The sequence below is a fragment of the Triticum aestivum genome, chromosome 2B (genome assembly GCF_018294505.1).
Source record: "Triticum aestivum cultivar Chinese Spring chromosome 2B, IWGSC CS RefSeq v2.1, whole genome shotgun sequence".
NCBI classification, from domain to species: Eukaryota; Viridiplantae; Streptophyta; class Magnoliopsida; order Poales; family Poaceae; genus Triticum; species Triticum aestivum.
The window spans coordinates 761,983,176-762,008,280 of NC_057798.1; the positions used below are offsets into that span (position 1 = coordinate 761,983,176).

Here is a 25,105-nt window from a genome sequence, read left to right on the forward strand (position 1 = left end):
CTATGAAGAAGCGATGGTGAGCCCAGATTCCGCAAAATGGCTTGAGGCCATGAGATCTGAGATGAGATCGATGTATGAAAAACAAAGTATGAACTTTGATTGACTTGCCCAATGATCGGCGAGACTAAATGGATCTTCAAGAGGAAGACGGACGCTGATAGTGTTACTATCTACAAAGCTAGAATTGTCGCAAAAGGTTTTCGACAAATTCAAGGTGTTGACTACGATGAGAGTTTTTCACTCGTATCTATGCTTAAGTCTGTCTGAATCATGTTAGCAATTGCCGCATTTTATGAAATCTGGCAAATGGATAAACAAAACTGCATTCCTTAATGGATTTATTAAATAAGAGTTGTATATGATGCAACTAGAAGGTTTTATCGATCCTAAAAAGTGTTAACAAAATATGCAAGCTCCAGCGATCCATCTATGGACTGATGCAAGCATCTCGGAGTTGGAATATATACTTTGATAAATTGATCAAAGGATATAGTTTTATACAGACTTACGGTGAAGCCTGTATTTACAAGAAAGTGAGTGGGAGCACTACAGCATTTCTGATAAGTATATGTGAATGACATATGTTTGATCGGAAATAGTGTAGAATTATTCTGCAAAGCATAAAGGAGTGTTTGAAAGGAGTTCTTTAAAAGAAAGACCTCGGTAAAGCTGCTTACACATTGAGCATCAAGATCTATATAGATAGATCAAGACGCTTGATAAGATTTTTCAATGAATACATACCTTGATAAATTTTTGAAAAGGTTCAAAATGGAACAGTCAAAGAAGTAGTTCTTGCATGTATTGCAAGGTGTGAAGTTGAGTAAGACTCAAGACCCGACCATGGCAGAAAATAGAAAGAGAATGAAAAGTCATTCCCTATGCCTCAGTCATAGGTTCTATAAAGTATGCTATGCTGTGAACCAGACATATTGTATACCTTGCTCTGAGTTTGGCAAACGAATACAATTTTGATCTAATAGTAGATCACTGGACAGCGGTCAAGAATATCATTAGGAAGGACTAAGGAGATGTTTCTTGATTATGGAGGTGATAAAAGAGTTCGTTGTAAAAGTTACATCGGTGCAAACTTTTACACTAATCCAGATGACTCTAAGTCTCAAACTGGATACATATCGAAAGTGGGAGCAATTAAGCTAGAGTAGCTCCATGCAGAGCATTGAAGACATAAAATGTTTGCAAAATACATACGGCTCTGAATGTGACAGACCCGTTGACTAAACTTCTCTCACAAGCAAAACATGATCATACCTTAGTACTCTTTGGGTGTTAATCACATAGCGATGTGAACTAGATTATTGACTCTAGTAAACCCTTTGGGTGTTGATCACATGATGACGTGAACTATGGGTATTAATCACATGCAGATGTGAATATTGGTGTTAAATCACATGGCGATGTGAACTAGATTATTGACTCTAATGCAAGTGGGAGACTGAAGGAAATATGCCCTAGAGGCAATAATAAAGTTATTATTTGTTTCCTTAATTCATGATAAATGTTTATTATTCATGCTAGAATTGTATTAACCGGAAACATGATACATGTGTGAATACATAGACAAACATATAGTCACTAGTATGCCTCTACTTGACTAGCTCATTAATCAAAGATGGTTATGTTTCCTAACCATAGACATGTGTTGTCATTTGATTAATGGGATCACATCATTAGGAGAATGATGTGATTGACATGACCCATTCCGTTAGCCTAGCACTTGATCGTTTAGTATGTTGCTATTGCTTTCTTCATGACTTATACATGTTCCTGTAACTATGAGAATTATGCAACTCCCGTTTACCGGAGGAACACTTTGGGTACTATCAAACGTAACAACGTAACTGGGTGATTATAAAGGAGTACTACAGGTGTCTCCGAAGGTACATGTTGAGTTGGCGTATTTCGAGATTAGGTTTTGTCACTCCGATTGTCGGAGAGGTATCTCTGGGCCCTCTCGGTAATGCACATCACTATAAGCCTTGCAAGCAATGTAGCTAATGAGTTAGTTACGGAATGATGTATTACGTAACGAGTAAAGAGACTTGCCGGTAACGAGATTGAACTAGGTATTGGATACCGACGATCAAATCTCGGGCAAGTAACATACCGATGACAAAGGGAACAACGTATGTTGTTATGCGGTTTGACCGATAAAGATCTTCGTAGAATATGTGGGAGCCAATATGGGCATCCAGGTCCCGCTATTGGTTATTGACCGGAAACAAGTTCTAGGTCATGTCTACATAGTTCTCGAACCTGTAGGGTCCGCACGCTTAACGTTTCGTTGACGATATAGTATTATATGAGTTATGTATGTTGGTAACCGAATGTTGTTCGGAGTCACGGATAAGATCATGGACATGACGAGGAACTCCGGAATGGTCCGGAGATAAAGTTTGATATATGGGATAATAGTGTTTGATCTCTGGAAGAGTTCCGAAATTCACCGGAAGGGGTTCCGGATGTTTCCTGAAATGTTTGGGAACGAGAACACGTTATTTGGGCCAAAGGGGAAAGCCCACAAGGTTTTTGGAAAGCGCAAAAGGAAGTTTTGCGGAGTCCAGGGGCCAGACGCCAGGGTCCCTGGCGTCTGGGTCCAGACGCCGGGAACCCTGGCGTCTGGCCCTGGAGTCCGAGAAGGACTCTTGCCTTTCGGGTGAAACCGACATTGTGGAGGCTTTTACTCCAAGTTTCGACCCCAAGGCTCAACATATAAATAGAGGGGCAGGGCTAGCACCAAAGACAGATCAAGAAACACCAAGCCGTGTGCCGGCAACCCCGTCCCCTCTAGTTTATCCTCCGTCATAGTTTCCGTAGTGCTTAGGCGAAGCCCTGCGGAGATTGTTCTTCACCAACACCGTCACCACGCCGTCGTGCTGCCGGAACTCATCTACTACTTCGCCCGTCTTCCTGGATCGAGAAGGCAAGGACGTCATCGAGCTGATCGTGTGCAGAACTCGGAGGTGCCGTGCGTTCGGTACTTGGATCGGTCGGATCGTGAAGACGTACGACTACATCAACCGCGTTGATAAACGCTTCCGCTTGGCGATCTTCAAGGGTATGAAGATACACTCCTCCTCTCATTTCTATGCATCACCATGATCTTGTGTGTGCGTAGGAAAATTTTGAAATTACTACGTTCCCCAACACCCACGACATCAACCACTCCGTGACGCGGGGCTAGACGTGCAATAGTAACACGCGGCCGGCAGGACCTGCACCCGACGGGCCTCACTGTCGGCTTCAGACGATAACACCAGGGCCCCGCGCCCATGTAACTTTACCTTTCAAGCGATGGGGGCCGGCCTATACGACCCCAGGAGCACTCCATGCAGGGCGTCGGCGAGGCAAGAATGGAGAGCTAGCTCCTTCTTCCTCCTCCGCCAAACAGCTCCAGGAGCACCATTGTAGCCCTTGTGCATATCATCCCATTTCGGCATGACTAGGGGTGTTACCTCCCTGGAGGGCCCCGAACCTGGGTACGTCTTGTGTCTCACACTATCGCGCGCCAACCTCGCCTCCAGCGTCCACTTGCAGCCCTCCACTTTTACCCATCCCATGGCATCTGCCGTGATTTCACCATGACAATTTCTTGTGGTGATTAATTGAGGTCTCCAACGACTTCTTGGGTGTAATCCACAAGCTTCAATTTCATTTTGCCTTGTCCGAACTGTTGAATTATGATTTTTTTTGTTGCTTTATTGAACTGTAGAATCGTGATAAATTTGTGCTATATGATCCACATGCATGGATTTGTGGGTTTGCGTTTGATGTGTGGCTGCCCGGTGGCAAATACAAAGGGCCGTCCGGACCCGTCCACGGACATTTAAGGAACTGGATTTGCAAGTGCATTTGTGGATGCTCTAAAGGAATGCTCGAGCTATAGATTTTGAAGGTTGTGATTTTCTCTGTCTTTGACTTATTAGGCAGGCATGTTTGGCTCCTGGAGCCTCATGATGATGTGAGGCCAACTCCACCGCGCTACCCCATCCGGACGTCCGCGTGTGTCCGTTTGGTGAGCGATTGGGCGGACGTCTGGGGGGCGGACAGACGGATGGGGCAGCTGCGCCCAGCGCACACAAGCCTCTGGGACCCAAACGGTCCGCCCCGGCTCGTCGCAGCGCGCCGCCGCCTCGCCCCGAGCTCGCCATGCCGCCTCGCCGTGCCGCCCCGCCGGCCGATGTGGTGGCCGCCACCGTGGTGGACACCATCATCATGCGCGCGAAGTCCTAGAAGCCGATGAAATCGTCGCCGTCGGCGTCGAACACATTGAACGCCTCCATCAGCTCGTCCTCGGGGCCGGCCTCCCCGGCGGCCGCGAAGGCCGCCACGGCGTCGAGCTCGTCGTCCGACGGCTCGTCATGGCCCAGCCGCCGGAGCACAGCCTCCAGCTCCCGCCGCAAGATCTCCGCGGGCAGCACCGACCGCGGCTTCGACGCCCTCGGCAGCGCGTCCTCGGTGGACGACGAGGTGTAGGAGGACGACGCGGACACGAACGACGGCGCCTCGCTCAGGGAGATGCCCCGCTTGCCGCTGCCGCCGCCGTCCTGGTGCTGCTTCTTGCCCCGCTTGGGCGATGGGATGGAGAGCTTCCGGGCCAGCGACTGCATGGAGAGCTTCATCTTTCTTCGAGCAGAGAAACAATGGAGAGGAGAAGAGCTGCTACTCAAAGGAGATGAATGCGGCAGGGATGGAACGTACGCGGGGCTGGCGCGGGTCGCGCGGCCACGGACGCGGCGACGGGCGCGGGGCTGGCACGGCTCGCGCGGCGACGGGCGCGGCGGCTGGCGCGAGTCGAGTGACGGCGGACACGACGGCTGGCGTGGGCGCGCGGTGACCGGCGAGCGAGTCGACCGGTGAGACTGCGGCGTGCGGCAGCGGCCAGTGGAGCGAGCGGGGAGGCGGAGGGACTGCGGCGTGCGGCAGCGGCCAGTGGAGCGAGCGGGATGTGCAGTCACTGATTTGTGGGCCATAGAGCGGACAAGAGCGGTCGAGAGCAACCAACTACAGCGTCTGTTTTGTGTTCGTCCAACCCCATTTGTAGCGCAAGTTTGGTCAGGGTTTGGGGTCGAGAGAATAAAAAACGGACACCAGCGGACAACTTTGTCCGTTTGGATACATCTGCTGGGTTGTATTTTATCTCAAACGGATGAAACCGGACAATTTGGGGTCGCGCGGTGGAGTTGGCCTCACGACCGCCTTGAATAACCCGCAAAACACAAAAGTGATCCCTTTGAATATCGTTGGGTAATAAAGCAGTGATGTTTCCCTTAAAAAAGCAGAATCCGGTTGAAATTCTGAAGCATTCCAATCGGCTCTAAGCCTCTAATCCAGGAACGGAAGAGGTTGGTGTAATTTTCACGTGTATACAAACAGAAAAGAGACCGAGGAAAAAGGCTGAAAAGACTTTGCGTGACTTTTTTTTTTGAACTGGAAAGGCCTAGAAAGGCCTAGTAGTGCATTACTATAGCGGTGCGGTAGTACATTTTACCTAGGGACCCATAAGAAACATAGCAAAGACAACTAAGCCCCTGACTTTTACAAAGAGGACCCCAGATTGAAAATAAAAACGCGATCGGGTCTTTCTCCAGCTTCTGCTCGGATCCAACGTCGCCGCCGCAGGGGACGAACCTCTTGGGGCGTCGAAGTCGCCATGGCCGCATCACCTGCCCACCATGGCCTCCAAGGAGGAGCTGACAAGCGTCACATATTCAGGCGTAGGAGCGGCGGCTTGCACCTGAGCAGGCTTTAGGTACGTAGGAGTACGTGTGGACGCCCGAATGGTCAAACTAATTAAGCGGCGGCATGCATGCATGCAGTTGCACTTGTACTCAGCACGGCGTCGAATGCACCAAGGGTGTGTTTGGTTTGAGCCCCAACTTGCCCAACCAATTTTTTGGCATGACCAAAGCAAGGGCATGACCAAAAATTTGGTAAGTTATTGTTGTTTGGATCATAGCCATTGTACCAACCAAAATTTGGGCAAAACTGCTAGGCCCATTTGGTTTGTAGCCAACTGAGTTGGTAAAATGTTTGTCAACTTTGATTAATTATGATACGGTTTAATACAAACTAACAAAAAACAAGAAACATAGAAAACCTACTAGTTCCAATATGTCAAAAGAAAAATCTTGTTTTAATACGTGTACTCACATATGTCACCATGCAAATTTGATCTCCGTAGTACTGCATGGCTGTTGTTGGGCTGTACTAATCATGATTTACACGGCCAGTCACACATGATTAATTGATCCAACCAAAAACCACGTAACAGACGCGCGTCAGTGCGTGACTGTTTGGCTTCTATCAACGTTTTATTGCCATGTTTTAATCTGCCGCATTGATCTCATAATACAGGAAATAAAAAGGAAAAAGAAACGATACCACGTACGTAAAGAAGCCAGCCACAGAAAATTTGGCTAACGCTTAATTAGCCGATTAATCCGCCACAGTGCCACTTATCTTCTGCGCTTAAACAGGAAACAATGCACACGCACAGAAAGAGCCCCGTTGCCAAAATTTTGGCGCTCGTTTTCTGCGCCCTTGCCACGCCAATAAATTGGCGAATATAGAACGGGGGCGTTCAGGGCGAGCCGGGCGAGCCAAAATTTTGGCCTCGATCCAAACTACAGCCAAATCCCGTCGGTGTGCCAATTTTTTGGCTGGGCAAGTGTTGGTAGTAAACCAAACAGCCCCCAACTGCCAACTTTATGCCGGCGGCGTCTTTCAGCACAATTCGACGAAACCCTCCGTAATATCGTGTGCAGGTGCAATATTTCATCATGCGTGATGTCCAAAGATCTCTACTTGCATTATAAATAGCGTTGGGTGAGTGATCAGCGGAAATTCGATGGCGCGGACGAGCTCGCCTGCTCACTGAATCGTGATGCGTCCGTTGGCTTTGGGATACACGGGGTAGGCGGTATTAGCGGAGGTGGACGTGAGCATATTTAATGCGTATACATATGAGTTATGACAGCTACACACGCTGTTATGTGACCGACGTCCAAGCGAAGTGACGGCGTTTTCTGGTTCGAACATGAACGTACGAGAGGGCGACCTCGTCCATGCTACTTTTTTTTATGCTTAGCGATGTGCATATCGTGCTCCTGTTTGACAAAATTCTTTTTTTCTTATTGTTCTTTTTCTTTGACGCGTTTTTTTCTTATCAGTCGTACCAGAGGGCGCGGTGGAGGGTTTGCTTTGTTGATTGAAGAGCAAAAAGTGTCCCCACAACACCCGGCGTGTCACACGCGACGTACTTTTTTTTTACTCGGCAAAGATATAATATTATCAACATACATGCATTCCGATAAACTTGAACCTATTTTATACTCCCTCGTCCGAAAATACTTGTCATCAAAATAGATGTATCTACAACTAAAATACATCTAGATACATCCATTTTAGTGACAAGTATTTTTGGACGGAGGGAGTATAAACATACTAGTTTGTACGCACAAATGCAATATGTAGCCGGCCTCCTTAGATTTAGAAATTCGCAAGCACGGCGATGCACTCAGCTGCCAAGCTGTGCCGACCGTTCGATTTGTCTCGTGATTCATAAAGTTGTTGAATCCCGCACGAATGCACGGTAAAAAAATCCCTCTGTTCTAGAAAAAAAAGTAAAAAAGTTTTAAGTTTCAACTATGAAACTTATGGTTTTTGCATGTAAAATTGTCAAATGTTAACAAGTTTTAGAGATACTCCCTCCGTTCCAAAATATAGCGCGCCCACGTTTTCCGAGATTCAACTTTGACAGTGAATCTAACCACCGAGACCGATAGCGGCGGGACCAAAATTATACCAGTGAATTCGTATTCTAAAGAAGTTTTCAATTATATAACTTTTCTCCCGCCGCAGTCGGACTCGTTGATTAAATTTATGGTCAAAGTTGAAGCGCGGAAACCGAGGGCACACAATATCTTGAAACGGAGGGGGCTAATTTTAAGCAATTTTTTATGTCAGTCCTAGACACAAAATTTGATTTTAATCGGTCGCTCGTAGCCTCGTACTAAGTTTTTAACAATGAAACTTGAATTTTTTTTAAAGTGGACGATTCTAAATTTTGAATCGGTCGCTCGTAGCCTAAACATTGGGACCACCGTTTGTTTACACGGAACCGTCTTCATATTCCACTGTTGCATGCGGATGTTGTGTGTTTATACGACCGCATTCAATACAGCCTGAAACGCGTCGCTGTCCGATTGGTACAAGTACCGGGAGCAGGTGTGCTCGTCCACGCCATCGCCGCTCTCGAGTGATCAGTTGTTTCATTCCAGGCTCCTGTCGTGTGCTGAACTGCGCAAATTAAAGGAAGCAAGCAATGGCGCCCGTGGCCGTGCTTGTGCCGTGGCTAGCATGGCTCGTCGTCTCTTTCCTCTCCGTTTACCTCCTCAGAGCATCTCCTACAGCCGCGCTAAACAAACACCGCGCCGCAAATTTGATCATTTTAGCACGTGCAACCCTGTGGGTGGCTCCAGCGGGCGCGCAATAACCGCGCGCGTCGTATAAGGAGTTGGGCGCGCGGTCGGATTCACTATCTCGCGCGGTGTATTTAGGGCGCCCGCTTTCACGCGCGGCACACTCGAGCGCTCGCGCCGCACTCTCTCCTCTCCGCCTCCTACGCCCCGCGCGCGCCGGCCCCGGCGAACTGCACCCATGGATCCACGCGCCGGCACCCCGCTCACCACATCATATAGCCGCGACCCCTCCACCGCTGTCGCCGCCGCAAACCCTAGCGCGGGGGGAGTTGGCCTCGCCTCCGCCGGAGCTCCTCCGACCATCGGCCTCGCGCGTGGCCTCTTCATGCCGCCGCGGATGACCTCGGCAGTGGGTGGCGTCGCGCCGGCGCCGGCCCGAGACGCCGCCCCCTCCTCGAAGCACTCCAATGCGGCGCGGCCAAAGAAGGGCAACACATCGGCGAAGAAGAACAAGGCGGCGGACAGCTCCGGCACCTCGAAGGCGATGAGGAAGAAGCTTGCAGGGCGTGCGATGGGCGCGGCGGCTACCGAAGCGCCAGCGAGCTCACTCATTGAGCCGGCGGCCGACGCGCACAACATGTTCGATGAAATGCCCCCAAGGTAGAAATTATTTCCAACTTTTCTTTTCTTGTTATTTTTTCAATGCATTCATATAGATAGCTTATTTGCATTGTTCAAAAAAATTTGTAGTCTCAACGATGATGCATACATGTCAACTATGGGTGTTGGCTCCAACAATTCTCATTGGTCTCAAACCAATGACATGCATTTCGGAGACCATGAGTTCGAGGTGGACGAGGAGGGTGAGGGCATTGTCGACGCGCCGAAAGGAAGAGCGGGCAATTACACCAACGCCGATGACATCTTACTATGCAATACTTGGTTGCAAGTGTCGAGGGATCCATCCGTTGGAGGTGATCAAAGTAGAGATGCTTATTGGGGCGGATGAAAGAACACTTTGATGTTCACAACATGAGTGGAATTGATTGCTCCGAGAGATCATTTTGGTCCCGATGGTCGACAATCAACTCGGATTGTCAAAAGTGGGCGGCCGCACAAAAGGCGGTTGACAAGTTGAACCCAAGTGGCACAAATGAGGATGATAGAGTAAGTGGCATTTCATACATGTTCATCATACTTGTTGTTGGTGTTCGAAGTGCTAACTTGCTTTGTTTTCATGTAGTACAACATTGCATAAAACTTGTTCAAAGAAGAGGAGAGGAAAACCAAGAAGGGGAAGATCAAGAAAGGAAGGGTCTTTACCTTGCCTCATTGCTATAAATTGTTGAAGGATGATGAGAAATGGAAGAAGCGTGGAGATTTGGATGATTTGCATTTGAGCAACAAACGCAAGCAAACAATTGAGTTGAATGATGATGATGAGGAGGAGGAGGATGCATCAAGTGATGACGGCAGGAGAAGCCCCATACCCAACTCGATTTCATACTCGAAGCCAAAACGACCGGATGGGTGCAAGAAAGACAAAACCAAAAAGAAGAAGAGGAAAGGAGATGATGAGCTCAAAAATGCTATGGAAGCTATTGTGAAGGCAAGAAAAGAAGCCAATGAGGTGAGGAAAATGGCAAGGAACCAAGATGCCGTGGTCGAGGAGAGGAGGTTGGCGGCCGAGGAGAGGAGGGTGGCCGCCGAGGAAAGGAAAGTGGCATTGGATGAGAGGAAGTTGGCCAGGGAGGAGCGAGCCAAGTTATTGGAATGGGAGAAGCACTTGTTCTTCTAGGACACATCTAACCTCAATGAAGCGCAAAAAGAGTTTGTCAATCTTTCCCGTGAAGAAGTGTTGATCCAAAAATGAGCCATGATTCACGCAATGGGTGGCGGTGGCATTGGCGCAATGGGTGGCAGTGGCATTGGCGCAATGGGTGGCGGTGGCCTTGGCACAATAGGTGGTGGTGGCCTTGGCGGCATGGATGGCGGTGGCCTTGGCGCCATGGGTGCATTGGGTAGCTTCGGAGGTACCATGGGCGTTATAGGTGCCATGGGAGGCATGGGTGGCTTTGGAGCACCCCCGGCGCTATGGCCGCCATGGGAGGCATGAGTTTTGCTTCTCTCATGGGAGACATGGGTGCACCTCCAGCTGCCATGGGCGGAATGTCTTTCGATGTGCCTCCTCACACACATGCCCATAAAGATGCCATTGAAGATCTTGCCAACACCGTCAGAGCTTCACGTGATGCGGTGCGCGATGAGGAGAGGGAGGAAGATTCATCTTCGGAGGCGGAAGAATCGTCTTCCGAAGATGAGGACGAAGACGAGGAAGAGGATTGATGTGTCTTTCGTTTGTGTCTTGAACTTGGTTTGCATTTTGAACCTGGTTGGATGAACTTGTGGGCATGAACTTCTATTCATCAACTTGTTTGTGTGAAATTTTATATGTCATGTTCATTGCATTTTGAATGTTTCAAATGCAATGCCCCAGCGAGTCGCGCGCGCTGCATTTTTTGTGCGCTACTGGAGTGGCACGCGCGCTGCATTTTAACGCGGCTGTTGGAGCCAGCGCTGGCGGCCGCGCAAAACCAGCCGAACGGCGCACGACAAACTAGCTTTTAGCACGCGGCACAAAGCGTGGCTGTTGGAGATGCTCTGAACCTCTTCTCTCTCGCGCGCTCCGGCCTCCCGCCGGGCCCCCTCCCACTGTCGCTCATCGGCAGCCTCCACCTCCTCGGCGAGAAGCCGCACCGCTCCCTCGCCCGCCTGGCCAATACCCACGGCCCTCTCATGTCCCTGCGCCTCGGCACGGTCACCATGGTGGTGGTCTCTGATACCTCTCCAACGTATCTATAATTTTTGATTGTTCCATGCTATTATATTACCTGTTATTGAATGATTATGGGCTTTATTATACACTTTTATATCATTTTTGGGACTAACCTACTAACCGGAGGCCCAGCCCATATTGTTGTTTTATTGCCTGTTTCAGTATTTCGGAGAAAAGGAATATCAAACGGAGTCCAAACGGAATGAAACCTTCGGCAACGTGATCTTTTGGAAGATTATGATCCAGGAAACTTGGAGTTCACGTCAGAAGAGCCTCGAGGAGGCCACGGGATAGGAGGGCGCGCCCCCCTTACAGGGTGGCGGCCCCCTGTCTCGTGGGCCCCTCGAGCACCCCCCGACCGACTTCTTTCGCCTATATAACCCTACGTACCCTAAAACCATCAGAAATCAAGATAGATCGGGAGTTACGCTGCCGCAAGCCTCTGTAGCCATCAAAAACCTCTCGGGAGCCCTTCCCGGCACCCTACCGGAGGGGGGATCCTTCACCGGTGGCCATCTTCATCATCCCGGCGCTCTCCATGACGAGGAGGGAGTAGTTCACCCTCGGGGCTGAGGGTATGTACCAGTAGCTATGTGTTTGATCTCTCTCTCTCGTGTTCTCTCTCGTGTTCCCTATATGGAATGATCTTGATGTATCTCGAGCTTTGCTATTGTAGTTGGATCTTATGATGTTTCTCCCCCTCTACTCTCTTGTGATGAATTGAGTTTCCCCTTTGAAGTTATCTTATCGGATTGAGTCTTTTATGAGAACACTTGATGTATGTCTTGCCATTCTTATCTGTGGTGACAATGGGATATCATGTGCCTCTTAATGTATGTTTTGGTGACCAACTTGCGGGTTCCGCCCATAAACCTATGCATAGGGGTTGGCACACGTTCTTGACTCTCCGGTAGAAACTTTGGGGCACTCTTTGAAGTACTTTGTGTTGGTTGGATGAATCTGAGATTGTGTGATGCATATCGTATAATCATGTCCACGGATACTTGAGGTGACAATGGAGTATCTAGGTGACATTAGGGTTTTGGTTGATTTGTGTCTTAAGGTGTTATTCTAGTACGAACTCTTTTATAGATCGATCCGAAAGAATAACTTTGAGGTGGTTTCGTACCCTACCATAATCTCTACGTTTGTTCTCCGCTATTAGTGGCTTTGGAGTGACTCTTTGTTGCATGTTCAGGGCTTGTTATATGATCTATCTATGTTATTATTGTCGAGATAACTTGCACTAGTGAAAGTATGAACCCTAGGCCTTGTTTCCTACCATTGCAATACCGTTTACGCTCACTTTTATCACTCGTTACCTTGCTGTTTTTATTATTTCAGATTACAAAAACCTTTATCTACTATCTATTTTGCACTTGTAGCACCATCTCTTCGCCGAATTAGTGCACCTATACAATTTACCATTGTATTGGGTGTGTTGGGGACACAAGAGACTCTTTGTTATTTGGTTGCAGGGTTGCTTGAGAGAGACCATCTTCATCCTATGCCTCCTATGGATTGATAAACCTTAGGTCATCCACTGGAGGGAAATTTGCTACTGTCCTACAAACCTGTGCACTTGCAGGCCCAACAACGTCTACAAGAAGAAGGTTGTGTAGTAGACATCAAGCTCTTTTCTGGCGCCGTTGCCGGGGAGGTTAGCGCTTGAAGGTATATCTTTAGATCTTACAATCAAATCTTTTTGTTTCTTGTTTTATCACTAGTTTAGTTTATAAAAGAAAAATTACAAAAAAATGGAGTTAAGTTTGTCTCATACGCTTCGTCTTTTTGATATCTTTCATGAGTTTGATGAAAAGGAAAATTTTGCTCAAGTGCTAGAAGAAGAAATCTATAGAATGTTTGGTAGTAGATCTTTGTGTGATGAGCATGATTGCAATGTTGTTAGTATGAATTCCTTGAATATCCATGATGCTAATGATATGCAAAGTCACAAGCTTGGGGAAGCTATGTTTGATGATTATGATATTTTTTGTCCCCCATGTTTTGATGATAAAATTTATTATGATGAATGCATGCCTCCTATTTATGGTGATTATATTGATGAAAGTGGATTTTGAAGAGTGTCAACTTTATTTAGTGATGATTCCACTATTTCGGAAGAGGTTCCAATTGATTATGAGAACAAAGTTGATATCTATGATGATTATTGTGATGACTTGTATGCTATTAGGAATAATGATAACCATGAAACTTGTCATCATGATTTTAGTTTTCAATTGGATTATGCCTCACATGATAATCATTTTGTTGAGTTTGTTCCCACTATTCATGAGAAGAATTTTGCTTATGTGGAGAATAGTAAATTTTCTATGCTAGTAGATCATGAAAAGAATGCTTTAGGTGCTGGTTATATTGTTGAATTCATTCATGATGCTACTGAAAATTATTATGAGGGAGGAATATATGCTTGTAGGAATTGCAATAATATCAAGTTTCCTCTCTATGTGTTGAAAATTCTGAAGCTATGCTTGTTTTACCTTCCTACACTAGTTGATTATTGTTCCCATAAGTTTTTTGCTCACAAAATCCCTATGCATAGGAAGTGGGTTAGGCTTAAATGTGCTAGTCATATGCTTCATGATGCTCCCGTTATGTTTCAATTCTTATCTTTTATGTGAGCATCATTGCCATCATCATGCCTAGCTAGAAAGGCATTAAAGAAAAGCACTTGTTGGGAGACAACCCAATATTTAACCTTACTGTTTTTGTGTGTTAACATGATTATGCTACTGTAGTAATCATGTTTTATAGCTTTTGTTTCAATAAAGTGCCAAGTAGAACCTTTGGGAAGACTTGGGGGAAGTTTATGTGATCTTGCTGTAAAAAACAGAAACTTTTGCGCTCACGAGATTAGCTGCCATTGTTTACTGGAGAGTGCTTTTAGGTTGATTCTTTTTGCAGATGATTAATAGATAAATTACTCAGGTCCAGCAATTTAGTTCATAATTTTTGGGGTTCCAGAGGTATATGGTTTATACATATTACTACAGACTGTTCTGTTTTTGACAGATTCTGTTTTCTATGTGTTGTTTGCTTATTTTGATGAATCTATGGGTAGTATTAAGTGGTATGAACCATAGAGATGTTAGAGTAAAGTAGATATTACACCAATATGAATTTAGAATGAGTTCATTACAGTACCTAAGTGGTGGTTTTATTTTCTTATGCTAATGGAGCTTACGAGTTTTGTTTTGAGTTTTGTGTGGTTGAAGTTTTCAAGTTTTGGGTAAAGATTCGATGGACTATGGAATAAGGAGTGGAAAGAGCCTAAGATTGGGGATGACCAAGGCACCCCAAGGTAATATTAAAGGACAACCAAGAGCCTAAGCTTGGGGATGCCCCGGAAGGCATCCCCTCTTTCGTCTTCGTTCATCGGTAACTTTACTTGGAGCTATATTTTTATTCGGCACATGATATGTGTTTTGCTTGGAGCGTCATTTTCTTTTGTTAGTTTTTGTTTGCTTTTAGTTAGAATAATGTTTTGCACCTTTAATTTCAATAAAAAATGTCAAGGATAGCCTTTGCCATGCTTGTTTTGCTAGTATACATGTTGCTGTTTGAAAACAGAAAGTTTACCGCTGTTGCAAAAATTCCCTAGAAAAGTCAGAGAATGGTATAACGTTGAATCTTTTAGCATATTGAGATCTGAAAATTTTATTACAGTGGGAATTTTAGTTCATAATTTTTGGGTCAGGGAAGTATTGATACTCTTGCATTCTTTACAGACTGTACTGTTTTGGCAGATTGCTGTTATGGTTGCATTGTTTGCATATGTTTGCTTGTTTAATGATTCTATTTGAGGATAGGAGTATTAAATATGCAGAGGCATTTAGTATGCAATGTTTAATATTTAAGTGATTTGTTATAGTAGAAAATGATAAGGTTTTGCATTGGTTTATACTAACCGATCTCACGAGTTCTTGTTGAGTTTGTTGTCAATGAAGCTTTTTGATAAAAAAGAAGAAACCATGATATGAGAGGAATTAAGGAGACACAAAAGCTCAAGCTTGGGGATGCCCAAGGCACCCCAAGATAAAATTTCAAGAAGTCTCAAGCATCTAAGCTTGGGGATGCCCCGGTAGGCATCCCACCTTTCTTCTTCAACAACTATAGGTTAGTATCGGTTGAGCCTAAGTTTTTGCTTCTTCACATGAGTTGTGCTATCCTTGCAATGTCATTTATTTTGTTTTGCTTGCTGTTTGAATAAGATACCAAGATCTGAAATTCTTTAATGAGAGAGAGTCTTCATATAGTTGCATAATTATTTAGCTACTCATTGATCTTCACTTATATCTTTCGGAGTAGTTTGTCATTTGCTCTAGTGCTTCACTTATATCTTTTAGAGCACAACGGTGGTTATATTTTGTAGAAATTGCTAGTCTCTCATGCTTCACTTATATTATTTTGAGAGTCTTAAACAGCATGGTAATTTGAATGAAAACTATCATAGGAAGTGAATTGGATGCTATGATCGACTTGATGCTTAATAATTGTTTTGAGATATGGAGGTAGTGATATTAAAGTCATGCTAGTTGGGTGATTATGAATTTAAAGAATGCTTGTGTTGAAGTTTGTGATTCCTGTAGCATGCACGTGTGGTGAACCTTTTTGTGATGAAGTTGGATCATAATTTTATTTATTGATTGTCTTCCTTATGAGTAGCGGTCGGGGACGAGCGATGGTCTTTTCCTACCAATCTATCCCCCTAGGAGCATGAGCATAGTACTTTGGTTTTTGGTGACTTCTAAATTTTTGCAACAAGTATATGAGTTCTTTTGATTAATGTTGAGTCCATGGATTATACGCACCCTTTCACCCTTCCACCATTGCTAGCCTCTTTTGTACCGCGCAACTTTTGCCGGTACCATACACCCACCATTTATCTTCCTCAAAACAACCACCATACCTACCTATTATGGCATTTCCATAGCCATTCCGAGATATATTTCCATGCAACTTTCCACCATTTCGTTCATATGACACGCATTACTTTTGTCATATTGCTTTTTGCATGATCATGTAGTTGACATTGTATTTGTGGCAAGGCCATCTTCATAATTTTCATACATGTCGCTCTTGATTCATTGCATATCCCGGTACACCGCCAGAGGCATTCATATAGAGTCATATCTTGTTCTAGCTTTGAGTTGTAAATCCATAAAAGTGTGATGATCTTCATTATTAGAGCATTGTCCTAGTGAGGAAAGGATGATGAAGGCTATGATTCCCCCAGAAGTCGGGATGAGACTTCGGACTTTACAAAAAGAAAAAAAAGAAAAAGAAGAAAAAAAAGGAGAAAGGCCAAAAAGAAAAAAAAGGCCAAAGAAAGAAAGAAAAGAAGAGAAAAAGAAAAAGAAAAGAAATGAGAGAAAAAGAGAGAAGGGACAATGCTACTATCTCTTTTTCCACACTTGTGCTTCAAGGTAGCACCATGATCTTCATGATAGAGAGTCTCATTTGTTGTCACTTTCATATACTAGTGGGAATTTTTCATTATAGAACTTGGCTTGTATATTCCAATGATGGGCTTCCTCAAAAGTGCCCTAGGTCTTCATGAGCAAGCGAGTTGGATGCACACCCACTTAGTTTCTTTTGTTGAGCTTTCATATATTTATAGCTCTAGTGCATCCGTTGCATGGAAATCCCTACTCACTCACATTGATATCTATTAATGGGCATCTCCATAGCCCGTTGGTACGCCTAGTTGATGTGAGACTATCTTCTCCTTTTTGTCTTCTCCAAAACCACCATTCTATTCCACATATAGTGCTATGTCCATGGCTCACGCTCATGTATTGCGTGAAAGTTGAAAGGGTTTGAGATTATTAAAGTATGAAACAATTGCTTGGCTTGTCATCGGGGTTGTGCATGATTAAATACTTTGTGTGATGAAGATAGAGCAACAGTCAGACTATGTGATTTTGTAGGGATAACTTTCTTTAACCATGTTATTTTGAGAAGACATGATTACTTTGATTAGTATGCTTGAAGTATTACTATTTCTTATGTCAATATGAACTTTTATTTAGTATTCATTTGGATCTGAACATTCATGCCACAATAAAGAGAAATTAGTTTGAGAAGCATCCTAGGTAGCATTCCACATCAAAAATTCTGTTTTTATCATTTACCTACTCGAGGACGAGCAGGAATTAAGCTTGGGGATGCTTGATACGTCTCCAACGTATCTATAATTTTTGATTGTTCCATGCTATTATATTACCTGTTTTGAATGATTATGGGCTTTATTATACACTTTTATATCATTTTTGGGACTAACCTACTAACCGGAGGCCCAGCCCATATTGCTGTTTTATTGCCTGTTTCAGTATTTCGAAGAAAAGGAATATCAAACGGAATGAAACCTTCGGCAACGTGATTTTTTGGAAGATTATGATCCGGGAGACTTGGAGTTCATGTCAGAAGAGCCTCGAGGAGGCCACAAGATAGGAGGGCCTGCCCCCCTTACATGGTGGCGGCCCCCTATCTCGTGGGCCCCTCGAGCACCCCTCGACCGACTTCTTTCACCTATATAACCCTACGTACCCTAAAACCATCAGAAATCAAGATAGATCGGGAGTTCCGCCGCTACAAGCCTCTGTAGCCACCAAAAACCTCTCGGGAGCCCTTCCCGGCACCCTGTCGGAGGGGGGATCCTTCACAGGTGGCCATATTCATCATCCCGACGCTCTCCATGACGAGGAGGGAGTAGTTCACCCTCGGGGCTGAGGGTATGTACCAGTAGCTATGTGTTTGATCTCTCTCTCTCTCTCTCATGTTCTCTCTCGTGTTCCCTCTATGGCACGATCTTGATGTATCCCGAGCTTTGCTATTGTAGTTGGATCTTATGATGTTTCTCCCCCTCTACTCTCTTGTGATGAATTGAGTTTCCCCTTTGAACTTATCTTATCGGATTGAGTATTTTATGAGAACACTTGATATATGTCTTGTCGTGCTTATCTGTGGTGACAATGGGATATCATGTGCCTCTTGATTTATGTTTTGGTGATCAACTTGCGGGTTTCGTGACATTCGGAACCTATGCATAGGGTTGGCACACGTTCTTGACTCTCTAGTAGTAGCTTTGGGGCACTCTTTGAAGTACTTTTATGTCGGTTGGATGAATCTGAGATTGTGTGACGCATATCGTATAATCATGCCCACGGATACTTGAGGTGACAATGGAGTATCCTGGTGACATTAGGGTTTTGGTTGATTTGTGTCTTAAGGTGTTATTCTAGTACTAACTCTTTTATAGATCGATCCGAAAGAATAACTTTGAGGTGGTTTCGTACCCTACCATAATCTCTAAGTTTGTTCTCCGCTATTAGTGGCTTTGGAGTGAATCTTTGTTGCATGTTCAGGGCTTGTTATATGATCTATCTATGTTATTATTGTTGAGAGAACTTGCACTAGTGAAAGTATGAACCCTAGGCCTTGTTTCCTACCATTGCAATACCATTTACGCTCACTTTTATCGCTCGTTGCCTTGCTGTTTTTATTATTTCAGAATACAAAAACCTTTATCTACTATCTATTTTGCACTTGTATCACCATCTCTTCGCCGAACTAGTGCACCTATACAATTTACCATTGTATTGGGTGTGTTGGGGACACAAGAGACTCTTTGTTATTTGGTTGCAGGGTTCTTGAGAGAGACCATCTTCATCCTATGCCTCCTACGGATTGATAAACCTTAGGTCATCCACTGGAGGGAAATTTGCTACTGTCCTACAAACCTGTGCACTTGCAGGCCCAACAACGTCTACAAGAAGAAGGTTGTGTAATAGACATCTGTCTCCTCCCCCGCCATGGCCCGGGAGTTCCTACAGCGCCACGACTCCGCGTTCGCCGCCCGGTCCATGCCTGACGCCACCGGTGAGCACGCGCCGGGCTCTGTGGCCTGGCTGCCCCCTGCGCCGCGGTGGCATGCACTGCGCAAGATGATGGCCACGGAGCTCTTCGCCCCACACCGGCTCGACACATTGCGCCACCTCCGGAGCGACAAGGTACGGGAGCTCGTGGACCACGTCGCGCGGCTGGCGCGCGAGGGCTCGCCGGTGAACATCATCCACGTGGCATTCATGACGAGCTTGAACGTCCTCTCCCGCACCATCTTCTCCACCGACCTGACGAGCCTCAACGGCCGCGGCCGCTCGAGTTCCAACAGGTGGTGACGGCCATCATGCAGGCCGTGGGGAGCCCCAACATGTGAGACTTCTTCCCGCTGCTCGCCGACCGACCTGCAGGGCACCCGCCGGTGGCTGGCGCGGCTGCTCGCACGGCTGCATGTGGTGTTCGACGCCGAGGTGGACCAGAGGCTGCGCAGCCACGACGCCAGCCAGCCCAGGAAGAACGACTTCCTTGACGTGCTCCTCGATGTGGTGGCGCGCGAGGACAGCAAGGACCTGCTGGACTGACAGATGCTACGATCACTCCTCCCAGTAACCATAATTTTCCAGTTAGCAAGGACATAAAAGATATTAACGTACTTCAAAATTCCACGACATAGCAAATAAAATTGAAGTTCAAATAGTACCGCTGTGCGTAGTTCAAAGAAAATTTAAGTTCTTCTACAACAAATAATCAATTATACTCTATGTGGTGCTTGTTTAGTGTATCTAAATAGCTATTTTTACTAGACTATAAACATGACATTATATTTTTCATGTTAGGATTTGTTCTCTGCTGGTAGTGACACAAGCTCTAGCATAGTGGAATGGGCAATGCAAGAGCTTCTCCAAAACCCATCATCAATGTCCAGCGCTTGCAACGAACTTGCAGAAGTTATTGGCTTCAAAAGAAACATTGAAGAAGATGATATTGTTCGGTTGCCCTATCTCCAAGCTGTCATAAAAGAGACTTTTCGACTTCATCCTCCCGGGCCACTCTTGTTGCCACACAAACCTGAGAGGACAGTGGAAATAGAAGGTTACACAATACCTAAAGATTCACGTGTTTTCATAAACGTATGGGCGATAGGTTGAGATAAAGATGTATGGTCTGAGCCTAAGAAGCATATGCCAGAGAGGTTCTTGGGTTCAACAATTGACTTTAGGGGTGCTGATTTTGAGCTCCTTCCATTTGGTGTTGGACGTCGGATCTGCCCTGGAATGCCATTGGCTATTAGAACGGTGCATTTGATCCTCGCTTCATTGTTAAATCAGTTTAAATGGAGTTTCCCTATTGAGTTTGAAAGGGATGGAATTAATATGGAAGAAAAGTTTGTCCTATCACTAACGAACACTAGTAGAAAAAGGGCCTAATGTGAAGCACATTAGTCCCGGTTTGTAACAAAACCGGCACTAATGTGATCATTAGTGCCGGTCCAAACGGCTAGGGGCAGAGATCATTAGTACCGGTTCATGGCGACCCTTTAGTACTGGTTCAAGCCACGAACCGGTATTAAGTGGTTGTTGCAGTCTGTGGTCAGGCTGGGGGCCCACCGGCACCTTTAGTACCGGTTCATGCCACAAACCGTTACTAGAGGTTCCTAGTTGACAGCGGTTTTTTAGTCCCACCTTGCTCCGCTAACAGAGTTTTTACCACCTTAAATATGTTACTTATCAAACTATCACAACCACTTGGTCTTCATTGAACTCTATGTGTAGAATTTGTGGCTGCAATATGAGTCTTCTCCGGTTCCTACCGGAGAGGACTCATATTGACAATTCAGATTGTACACAAAAAGATCATTGATGATCAATGTATTTTTGATGTATTTCTCTGTAGCAGTAGTGCGTTTCGGCTGAAAGGCGGTACTGAACAATATATTTTATGTATATTTTTACATGTTTACACAAGAGCCGATTCGAACTGGACAATCTCTTAGGAAATATCAAGGTTTCGGACGAAAACTCATTTGTTACACCGGCTATTCAATATTTTAATAACTTAGTACAACTCCGGACTTTTTTTGCATTCAGATGAACAATTCAAATCCACGTCATCAACTTTAAAACCTTTCTGACATAATTTGCTATTTTCGATGCATTTACTGATTTATTTTCAGAGATAAATCACCGTGAAAGTGAAAAAGCACTACAAAATGAACTCTGAAAAGGTTGAAACTTGGAAAGGTGTCATCATTTCACCCGCATAGCATGTGCAAAAAAATAGAGAGGGTTACGGCAAAAACTGGATGTACTTCATGTACAAACTGGACAATCTCTTAGGAAATATCAGGGTTTCGGACGAAAACTCATCTGTTACACTGCCTATTCAATATTTTAATAACTTAGTACAACTCCAGATTTTTTTTTTGCGTTCAGATGAACAATTCAAATCCACATCATCAACTTTCAAACCTTTCTGACATAATTTGCTATTTTTGATGCATTTACTGATTTGTTTTCAGAGCTAAATCACCATGAAAGTGAAAAGCACTACAAAATGAACTCTGAAAAGGTTGAAACTTGGCAAGGTATCATCATTTCACCCGCATAGCATGTGCAAAAAAGTAGAGAGGGTAGGGCAAAAACTGGATGCACTTCGTGTACAAACTGGACAATCTCTTAGGAAGTATCAGGGTTTCGGATGAAAACCCATCTGTTACACCGGCTATTCAATATTTTAATAACTTAGTACAACTCCGGACTTGTTTTGCATTTAGATGAACAATTCAAATCCACGTCATCAACTTTCAAACCTTTCTGACATAATTTGCTATTTTCGATGCATTTACTGATTTGTTTTCAGAGCTAAATCACTGTGAAAGTGAAAAACACTATAAAATGAACTCTAAAAAGGTTGAAACTTGGCAAGGTATCATCATTTCACTGCATAGCATGTGCAAAAAAGTTGAGAGGGTTGCGGCAAAAACTGGATGCACTTCGTGTACAAACTGGACAATCTCTTAGGAAGTATCAGGGTTTCAGACGAAAACTCATCTGTTACACCGGCTATTCAATATTTTAATAACTTAGTACAACTCCAGACTTTTTTTGCGCTCGGATGAATAATTCAAATCCACATCATCAACTTTCAAACCTTTCTAACATAATTTGCTATTTTTGATGCATTTACTGATTTGTTTTCAGAGCTAAATCACTATGAAACTGAAAGGCACTACAAAATGAACTCTGAAAAGGTTGAAACTTGGCAAGGTATCATCATTTCACCCGCATAGCATGTGCAAAAAAGTAGAGAGGGTTAGGGCAAAAACTGGATGCACTTCGTGTACAAACTGGACAATCTCTTAGGAAGTATCAGGGTTTCGGACGAAAACTCATCTATTACACCTGCTATCCAATATTTAAATAACTTAGTACATTAGTTTACTTGTATATTGTTAACTTGTTGGTGATGATATATATGATGCAATAGTTTTTATATTAATATGATGATGATGAGTTATTATATCATTTATGAAAGAAACCACACATTAGTTTCAACTAGATGGATCCTAGCTAGCTAAGTGATCAAGTATATATATGCCATATCCATATTAATTACTTGCTCACCTAATATAAGTGATCAAGTAATATATATGGATATGGCATATATACTTTGATCACTTAGCTAGGATCCATGCATGCATCCAGTTGAAACTAATCTGCGGGTACTTTCACCTAATGATTTAACAACTCATTGTAATGTAAAAACAATCTCTAAATTAAATTGAAAACACAAAACTAAAGGAAAATAAAAAATAAAACCAAAACCCCCCGAACATTTAGTACCGGTTGGTGTTACCAACCGGTACTATAGGTCTCCCCGCACCCGGTCCTGGCTTGTGCCACGTGGTGGCACTTCAGTGGCGGTTCGTGCCGAACCGGTACTAAAGGGGGGGGACCAAAGGTCCCCCCTTTAGTACCGGTTATAGAACCGGCACTAATGGCCCTTATGAGCCGGTGCTATAGCCCGGTTCTGCACTAGTGGAAGGTCGTGCCTCTTTGTATTGTACCAACACCGGTTTGAATTCATAAAAGATGTGTCCCTAGTAAGGTTGCTTTAGATGTTTTCAATATGTAATAATTGCAACGTATCATCCATGGAATTTTTGCCATTATTTATGTGATAATTAAATAATTATTCTAGAAAACTTGACTTTCTCGCACTACGTAAGATGAATGATATCTTTTTTCCTTTTTGCGGGGAGATATGTTGTGTTACTAAGATGCTGATCATACAAAGATATTCATACAAGCCATCCTATACATCCAAATTAACTTTTGAGGTTTGTGTAACTCCATGTTGCAAAAAGTTCAATGTGTCAATGAAAAAATACAACACTTCATTCACATGCGATACTAGTAGTATCGGATTCCCATGAGATAGTATTCAGAGCCTTAAAGAGAAGAAAAATGATTAGATTAATAGGGCAGTGTCACCTTTACACCTTAAGTATCACTCCCTCCATTCCAAAATATAGTGCGCCCGTGCTTACCGAGGTCTAATTTTGACCATAAATTTAACCAATGAGACCGAATGTGGTGGGAAAGAAAATTCACTGGTATAAATTTTGCTCCCGCCGCAGTTCGGTCTCGTTGATTAAATTGATGGTCAAAGTTGAAGCACAGAAATAGAGGAAGCACTACATTTTGGAATGGAGGGAGTATGTTGGAACAATAGTGATTGTTCTCACAAAAAGGAAATAAGGTATGTATATTTCATATAGGAATACCTACACCATTCAAAGACTCTAAAATTTCATTGTGCATAATTCGACACCATGAGAAGTATCCTCTCCAACGTTCGATAATACTTACATCCAAAATATTTCACATTAAAATCTTATACAGATTCCAAAGTACATAAATTTAATGTGGATAAGGCAGTTGCTAGGAATGGTAATAGGGGTGTTATTGCATCTGTATGCCGGGATGAGAATAGTGTTGGGGAACGTAGTAATTTCAAAAAAAATCCTACGTACACGCAAGATCATGGTGATGACATAGCAACGAGAGGGGAGAGTGTTGTCCACGTACCCTCGTAGACCTTAAGCGGAAGCGTTATGACAACGCGGTTGATGTAGTCGTACGTCTTCACGATCCGACCGATCCAAGCACCGAACGTACGGCACCTCCGAGTTCAGCACACGTTCAGCTCGATGACGATCCCCGGGCTCCGATCCAGCAAAGCTTCGGGGATGAGTTCCGTCAGCACGACGGCGTGGTGACGATGATGATGTTCTACCGGCGTAGGGCTTCGCCTAAACTCCGCGACGATATGACCGAGGTGGAATATGGTGGAGGGAGGCACCGCACATGGCTAAGGAACGATCCGTAGATCAACTTGTGTGTCATGGGGTGCCCCGTGCCCCCCGTATATAAAGGAGGGAGGGGGGAGGCCGGCCAGCCCTTGTGGGCGCGCCAAGGAGGAGGAGTCCTCCTCCTAGTAGGAGTAGGACTCCCCCTTTCCTACTCCTACTAGGAGGGGAAGGAAGGGGGAGAGGGGGAAGGAAAGAGGGGGGCGCCGCCCCCCCCTCCTAGTCCAATTCGGACCAGAGGGAGAGGGGGCACGCGGCCCACCCTGGCCGCCCCTCTCTCTTTCCACCAAGGCCCATGTGGCCCATTATCTCTCCCCGGGGTTTTCCGGTAACCCTCCGGCACTCCGGTTTTCTCCGACAACGTCCGGAACACTTCCGGTGTCCGAATATAGTCGTCCAATATATCAATCTTTATGTCTCGACCATTTCGAGACTCCTCGTCATGTCTGTGATCATATCCGGGACTCCGAACAAACTTCAGTACATCAAAACTTATAAACTCATAATAAAACTGTCATCGTAACATTAAGCGTGCGGACCCTACGGGTTCGAGAACTATGTAGACATGACCTAGAACTATTCTCGGTCAAT

The 25,105-nt window shown here is 44.7% G+C and overlaps 1 protein-coding gene and 1 pseudogene across 1 annotated transcript; one reads left to right on the forward strand and one right to left on the reverse strand.

The window, feature by feature from the left end:
• Positions 1 to 4,101: 4,101 nt before the first annotated feature.
• LOC123042534 (uncharacterized) lies at positions 4,102 to 4,643 on the reverse strand. Its single transcript, XM_044464967.1, has one exon. The coding sequence runs from the start codon at positions 4,641 to 4,643 to the stop codon at positions 4,251 to 4,253; it is 393 nt and encodes a 130-aa protein (XP_044320902.1). The 3' UTR covers positions 4,102 to 4,250.
• Positions 4,644 to 8,347: 3,704 nt separating this feature from the next.
• On the forward strand, positions 8,348 to 23,223 carry LOC123042535 (geraniol 8-hydroxylase-like; annotated as a pseudogene).
• Positions 23,224 to 25,105: the final 1,882 nt, after the last annotated feature.